This window comes from Pocillopora verrucosa, chromosome 8 (genome assembly GCF_036669915.1).
Source record: "Pocillopora verrucosa isolate sample1 chromosome 8, ASM3666991v2, whole genome shotgun sequence".
In the NCBI taxonomy this organism is placed as follows: Eukaryota; Metazoa; Cnidaria; class Anthozoa; order Scleractinia; family Pocilloporidae; genus Pocillopora; species Pocillopora verrucosa.
In genome coordinates, this window is record NC_089319.1 from 23,380,805 (window position 1) to 23,388,997 (window position 8,193).

General features: G+C 38.5%; 1 protein-coding gene across 1 annotated transcript; it reads right to left on the bottom strand.

Moving 5' to 3' along the window:
* Positions 1-439: 439 nt before the first annotated feature.
* Positions 440-8,193, bottom strand: LOC131792467 (protein cycle). The gene is made up of 11 exons (XM_059109833.2): positions 8,020-8,193; positions 6,688-6,726; positions 6,505-6,549; positions 6,119-6,276; positions 5,444-5,616; positions 4,796-5,114; positions 4,278-4,494; positions 3,430-3,684; positions 2,843-3,024; positions 1,886-2,012; positions 440-1,436 (listed from the first exon to the last, which is right to left on the bottom strand). The coding sequence occupies exons 1-11, from the start codon at positions 8,067-8,069 to the stop codon at positions 1,097-1,099; spliced, it is 1,905 nt and encodes a 634-aa protein (XP_058965816.1). The 5' UTR covers positions 8,070-8,193; the 3' UTR covers positions 440-1,096.

Below are 8,193 nucleotides of genomic sequence, written 5' to 3' on the forward strand. Positions count from 1 at the left end.
TTGCTTGTACGAGTAAAGATCCAACATACTAAATTATTGCCCGTCCTGTTTCCACGCGAGAAGGTCCTTGTTTCCAATTACACTCGAGTCTTCATTCGTACTTGGCAGCGTCAGCAAGGGTAGATACCCTGGTTGCACTGTGCATGACAACGAGGCATAATTGGTAGGATTGCGCGCTTTTTGTTTCTCTATTCCGTTAACCGCACTTAACCGTTAACAAACACTTGTTTTCTGGTTCTTCCATAGTTAATTCACTTAGGTCTTGAATAGCACATGCGCAAAAATCGCACTCACGCATATGCAATCGAGCCTTCGGTTGACGGCGATTTTTGACATCTTAAACTCAGGCCTCAGTCCCACTTATTCAGCCTAATTTGCACACGTAGTCTTAATTATGCTAGTCATTTCATTATGACTCAATAGGATTACAGGCGCTCTCTGACTGGTCAAACACATTTTGTATATTTCCCCAAAACCCCAAAGCTATTTACAGCAATTTTTGTCAGTTAATGGTCGCAATAACCTACCCAACACAACCTATTTCCTGACGTTTCTTTCAATAACCAGATATGTCCGTCGTAAAAACTGTACTTTGTTGGAGACCAAACTTAACTGAGTGTTCAATTTTAAGTTACATTCTAGATAACGCTTGTTACCAAAGTTATTCAAGGACCCTCGGCCAAAGCTACAAATTACTAACAAGGAAAACCGTTTTTGGATGTTATTACTTCCCCTTTCTGATGTTTCCGGGTGAAACAAAACTTAAAAAACGAAAAAATGACCTTACCTTTAAAGAAATTTACACAAACTAAGGCCTGCATTTCGGGCGTATTTTAGGGAAAGACTTTACTCTAACCCGGAACAAAACATGGTGGATCGTCAAACGATTGCGATCATGTTCCCCCTTCGTATTGGACACCCGCGTGGCAAGCTACTCAAAATATATTCACAAGATCCGTGAATATTTACGTCCAAGGAGAGTTTATTTCTTAAGATTCTGTAAGTATGATCTGTATCTTTTTAAACTTTTTTTTTTCAATTTAACTCTACCAGGAAACTAGCAAACCAGCAAAGCAGGTTTTGCTGTTTATCTGCTCTACGATAAATTCTCGAATTCTCCTCCAAGGCCGGCGTCTGCCTCAAGCATGTTCATGAAAACTGACATAGTTTCTTCGCTTTGTTCCATGGGAGCTTCCATTGACTCAATTGCATTCTGCATTCCAATCAACTGTTCCAACAAGTGTGCCTGTGACAACTGCCGCTGATTATCCAAACCAGCTCCTACCGCATGCGAGCCCGTTCTATCGGTAGACGGAACTCTTGGGGCATTTGGTGCGTTCGGTGAAATGTCGTCAATGTTTATCGTACTCACACCACCCGTATTAGATGGAAGACCCTCATTCAGTCGATTAAGACCTAGTCCGAACTGGAATTCCCTGAGATAATAGAAAGTAAAAGGCGAGTCACCTCTTTTCCAATTCATTTTTTAAATTACTGACGAGGAAATGAATAGCAGCTGAAAGAGAGAAGTACCATTCAGATCTCGGGAGTTTGAGAGTTCAGAGGGAAAGGGCCTGTTGTTAAATTAGGCGCTCGTCAAGAGTGCATAGCTCTTTTACGACAAACACTCCTGACTCCTCAATATTACTGGCTCCTTATTGAAGACAACTTTAATGTACGGGCAGAGAAATCTCCCTTTTCGAAACTTCAGCTTAATGCAAGCAAACTTTCATTAGAATAATTGTTTGATGGTTCGATGCTGCCACACTGTTTCGTTTGCTTGTATTATCAAAAAAATAGAGATGGTTTCAAAATCTTACTGTCACTAGAGGGGCGGGGTAGTCCTTCAAAAACAAGTTCTTTTTATGAAAAGGACAGTACCCACCTGTCTTGTGTTTCCTGGTTTTGAACCTGTTCGGCCACAATGGCCCCAATACGACTCGCACCTGCATTTCCCACATTAGCCATAGCAACGTCAAGTTCATGACTCTTCTTGCCAGCTGACATGGACCCTAAAATGGAGGAATTAACGTTTAATTTGCTTCCTCATAGCTTGGAAGACAAACTTAACGAAAACTGATTACTTTCAACAGGAGAAAACGTTTTAAATTCATTAAAAACTTCTGATTACAATAAAGGTAGAAATTCTGACTATTTAGTGTAAATTCCACCGCCCAAATTTGGTCCAACGCGCTTCATATGCTGACTAATTTATCTAGCCTTGTAGGAAGGTTTCCATATCTATGCCATGATAACTCAAAACAAATAATCTGAAACAACACAGGGCGGTAATAGTTCGAGGGATGGTACGAGCTGGTCTGAGCGTATTGTAGTCAACGACTTACAGAACTTATTTCAGGATTGCAAAAAGAAGACTTGCAAACGACAAATAGGTCATGACTGCAGGCGGAGAGTGAAGTTTTGAGACATAACTACACTAACTACACTCAGCAGAGGAAAAGAGAAATCTCTTCCTTTTGAACTGACATTTTCAAGAAACCCCACTGCAAAAGTAAAATAATATTCGTAGAACCTAATGAAGAAACTACATTTGATAAATGATGCAACTCAAAACGAGGAAAGAAGAATGATGAGTTCCTGTTTTTTTTTTGTTTGGTTGGTTTTTTTTTAACAAAAATATTTTCCTCCTTGAATTCACCGCTGGGCCTCGACTTGATCAACTTGACCAAGTCCCCATTGGTCGACTTCAAAGATACTGAACATAGATTGCTGAGAGATTTTCCAGAGGATCAAATACAAATTGAGAGCATTTTCAAACTTACTGAATGCTCAAAAAAAAAAAACTAAGTGATACACAATCGTAATCTTGACAAGAGCTAACCTGCATCTAACTGCTGCCCACGTTTCTTCAATACTTCTAACACTTGCTGTACACTCGTCTTTCCAGCCATACTGTCAGTTTGAGCAGAAGACCCAGATCCTACACTACTTGCAAGCTGCAAACTGGTGCAGGACACATCAGACGGAGGAGCTGCCAGGGGCAATGACATTGACTCCAAACCCCTTAAGACAAAACACTGGTCATTATGACAACCAACAATATCATGATTTGCTTGAGAGGCCTCTCCTATCCTTCAGAACAGTTTTATGATGGCGGAAAATGAAGTCGAAGCCCGCACAAAGTTATTTTTTTCAGAATCAGTTATCTCCGGAACTCTCGCTGATTCTGCCCCTGGGTTGTTGCAAATTCATTCAGCATCTAGGCTTGTGATACTTTCAAATAAAAGATCCCGAGGCGCGAGACACAATTGAAAATAAAATACCCCTTCTTCGTTCGTGAAAAACCTTTTTTTTCCCCACTAAGAGTCAAATTCTCAGGGAAAATGAGCACGTGAAAAGTAACGCTGCATACTATCTTAAAACACCCTCAACAATAGAGAAAAAAAAGATCTAGTATGCTATACTCACGTGACCACGGTGTTGACGCAAACTAGAAACTCCAGTTCCTTTGACCAGGGATTTCGGAATACATTCGAACAAGTTCGTAATGGAAGATAGTGACCTGCCTTGCATCGAAACCTGTAAACATCAGTTGACACAATCTCCCCCTGAAGAGCCCGACGATGGGAAATTGCTATTGAATTAAGGTCTTCTTGATGAAAATATTCATAACCAGAACTTCCTATGAGCTCCTGAGGTAGATAGCCAGTTATGGCGGTAGTTCTGCAAAAGGCAAAAGGTTCAGTCACCTTTAGGGCCAATAAAGTCATCATGACAGAAATTATCCCAGTATTCAGTGGCATGAAGTGAAGCAATGTGGAGTACTGCTGTGCCCCCTTAGACAAAAAGTTGGTCCAGTACAGTATTTCCCTCTGCATTTTATTAGCTTTTCCTTACACCTATTTAAACCTCTTGAGTAGAAAGAAGCACTGTAAAAGTAGTGTCTTGGCCAAGAATACAACACTTTGACCCCAAGGTTCAAAGTCCGCAGCACTTACTTCTTAGTCACCACAAAACTAGTGTCAATGTTCTTTCACTAAAATCCTTTGTAAAAGGAGCTAGTATACATAAATTGAAAATCTTCCCAAATAAGCAAGCATAATTAACCTGCTCTTGTCTTCTGATGCTCAATACACTAACAGATTTGTCCCCGAAATCAAATCAGAGTCAAAATTGACAGAACATCTTTACTTTAATTGTACCTTTACATTCCACATCAGTCTACTACAAAGAAATTCCACCAGTATACCACATATGTATAGGAATAATTTCCCAGTCAAGGAGAAGGGAGAGGAGGCTAGATGTTTCCAACTCACCTCTGATCAACAAAGATAAATTTTCCATCTATACTGTGACGTGAGATGAATTTTTTGGCAATTCCTGGTTGTGAGAAATCTGTTGCTTCATCATAAATTGTTTCCAGTCTTCCCACTGCTACAAGACAACTGAGATTTCTAGATTCATTGTCTTCATCGTCCTCATCAAGTGAAGCTCCAGAAGGCGGCCATGATTTAAGGTATCCTGTACAATGAACTAATTCACAAAAACAAAGTAAGGGTTGGAATAATTAGTAAGAAATTTCAGCATTTCATTTGTTAGTTAATAGACAAAGGAAGAAAGAGAACTAAGTAGCATCATACAATAAAACGTGTATTGACTGAGTTAGGTTAGGCCAGTCATGCCTTACAGACCAAGTGTATCAAGTAAAATATTTTCCTGTACAGCACTCCTACTCAGTCAATAAAGCCATTGTACCATATAGTTTAACTGTGTTAAGAAGTGGGCTCTTAGCTACACATAGCCACTACATACAATTCATATGTGTCACACCCACCTACGACATATGGCTTTTTGTCAGGTTGTGCTGCCTGCTTGCTTTTGCTTTTACGTTTCATCAGACATGGTTCAGGTTCCAAACTGTCTTTTCCCTTTTTCCCTTTGGATCCACATTTCATACGGCAAAAGAATGATCTCCTAGCACCAGAACACAGTCGTGTTGGAGTGGGTTGATTTTCTGTTTTAAGTGGAAGACCAGTTTTTGCATCAATCAGTCTTTCACGAGGCGTTGTGTCTGAGGACGACAGTTGTTCTTTGACTTTGTTGACATCCTTTTGGTGCACAAGATCAAGGAAACTATGTCCTACCAGATCAGACTGTTCAGGGAGAAAAAAAAACCAAACAGCTACAATAATTTTAACTTTACAATTGCCCCTCCTCTATTGGTTGTATGGATAACCAAATTCTTTTTCTAACCTTACATTATGTTTACTTGAAAAAAGGTAATTTTGAGTAGGGCTTCAGAAAGTATGGCAGCTAAAATACTTTTCTTCCATTCAACTTAGGTTTCATTCATTCTTTCTCAAGAAGAGGGAAAAATTGAGTCCCTTGCAATTAAAATTCCATCTTGGTTCTTGCTAATAGTGGAACTCTTGAGAAGGTTATGAGATTTGGTTACGTTCACTTTTACTTGGAATGAACTTACAGGAGCCTGATTGAGATAGTTCTGAATGGAATCTGATGCATAAAGAAGACATCCCCTGTCACATCCCACAACAAAAAGGAATCCATCGGCAGCTTCAAGAATAAGGTTCTTTAAATCTTCATCAGACAAGAAAGCTGGTTTGTAGTTTGTTTCTGTGAAGGGGTCAAGTGCTCCTGAAATGTAAAATTTCCAACACAACATAACGATATTGTATTCATCATGGTTAACTTGGTGATTCAAATACTGGTAGGTGTCTGAACTGCCACAAAGTCGACATGTGTTGCTGGTTGCTCTTTGGTTCCTTGTGAATGTTACACTTAATGAACTCCACTTTTGCCTTTGCCTTTGCCTTTGCCTTTGCCTTTTCCTTGGCCTTGCCTGATTGCTGATTGCCACAAACAAATCTCCCCCCCTCCCTTTCGTCTTCTTAATTTGGAACAATTTAATTATAAACAGATGTCATTCTAAGTGGCACCTAGACTTGTGGTGGGATTAAAATCATAATCACAGTTCCTAATAACTGAATCTAAAGATAAAGCCCTACAAAATACGTTTTTGTTTAAGAGTACCTCTAACTCTATTGGAATTAAACAAGTTTTTCACAGATGCAAAGGAGAAACATGGTGCATGTGGAAATCATTTCATGAATGGAGCAACACATAAAGTTATCATCACCTTTCAAGGTCTTCATATGCTGCACAGCCATTCTCAACACTGTCAGTTTATCCAGCTTGCGTGACATGGCATTACACATAGGGATCATTGTTGACAATTCATTTATGTATGTGTTCATCTTATCTCTCCGCCTTTTCTCTATCTCACTGTGATTTGGCCTGTTTGTATATCAAAGAAGACAGTTACTTGATCAAACAGTCTGCGAGACACTATAAAGGTGGTAGGTTTCATTCAATAAATTAAGAACATAAGGCCTTTCTAATGACTTATCAGGAAAGGAAACATTGAATGATTCCAAACCCCAGTGGCAAAAATCGACGAAGCATTTATTTCCAAAAGATGAAACATTTGGTGAATAATTCTAAGAAAATTCAATCACAACTTACTTTGTGTTTGTCTTTGGCCATCCTTTCCTCTGATCGTCACCATCCCTACACACAAACAATTGACTTCTTGTTATCAAAGCAAATATCATTACAATTTAAAGGAATTATGGTTTCCTCTAGGATTGTGTGAGCAGGAACAAATGGGTCATGTGATAAAATTACTTTTATGAACTACATGGATACCTTCCATCTCCATCAATTGTTTCTGCATCACTTTCATCACTGCAATGATGAGACAAACTCAGGTTAGGAAAGGAAGTCTTCAGTGTAAAAAGTGTTCAAAATAAATATGAAAGCTGCATGGCAATCTGGATTACTTTCATCATTTGCTACCATTTAACCCCTCTTTTAAGCTACATTCTACTCCAAGAACATGAAGTGGTTACAACAAATTGACATGGCTGACAAAATGCTTCTGGGAGATGTTCATGCCTCAGAATAAATTATTGAGTAACATAATGTAATATTTAAGATACATACATTTTAACAGTTTCTGATACTCTCAGTTACACCTAACAACTTGAAATTATGTGTGATTTTCTTTTTCCTGTTTAGATTGCCTTTTTGACAAACTTTAGGTGCAAATAATGGGATATCTAAAACAGTTGTAGTTCAAATGCTTGTATATCCAGTCGTATTTTTATACACCTTCACATTAATTCAACTATGTGCAATCATGTGAAATTCTATCAATGACGACACTCTAGAACACAAATTACAAACAAAAACAAATCTCACAAACAGTCAATCATTGACTTTCCTCTTTAAATGCAGAGGAATTTTCAGTTAAATGCTTAAATAAATGAGGAGTTTATTGATTTTGCGTTGTCATTGGTCTTTTGAATTTTTTTTCTTCCAGCAGAGTGCCTATTTTCAGTTTGATTTTCATGGGTCTCTGGGTATTTTCTTTTAGTTAGAATACCTGGTGTGATTAGTTCCATCTTTCAAGTTTTCAACATTCGGAGACTAGAGCATTATGTGAAGCTTAGCTTAAGGCAATCAGGAGTTATTAATAATCCCTGGTCAACTAGCAAAAGGTAACTGCCATCTTCAATACCGTTTGGCACATACATAAATAGCATACATCAATCGATCTGCACCGGTTTCACTAATTCATTAGCAACCGAATGAACTGTTTAAGGCGACAAGATGCAAGAATATTTTTACATTCATCTGTACATCCGCACAACAAAACGAACAAACCACATAACGATAACGACTGGGATTATTAGGCTAGGTCTTGCAAAATAAGTTGGCCTCAAAAATCAAACCATAAACCCACGTATTAAATTCACCTTTGCATTTTAGCTTAATCAAATTTAATGTGAGAATTTTCGCGCCGTTCAGACAGCACAATATAAAGCTAATAAAAAATTGGTTCTCAGAGACAACAACCGCATAATTTTTGCAATAAAATTAAACTAAGAAATACATCTGGCCTGTTTACTAGGTAACACTCAATCCATATCGAGTTCAAAGATGACAAAGCTGCACATATTTCAACCGTTAACTTACTCCATGAGATCAGAAACCGCTCTTCTTTTCTTCTTCTTCCCTGGATCCATATTGATTCATGTAAAGTACACTTCTTACTGAGAAAGAGAAGGATATATTCCCGTTGTTATTGATCCTAAGACGGAGATATCTCACCGGATGTCTACCAACACGAGCGATGTACGTGAATATTTG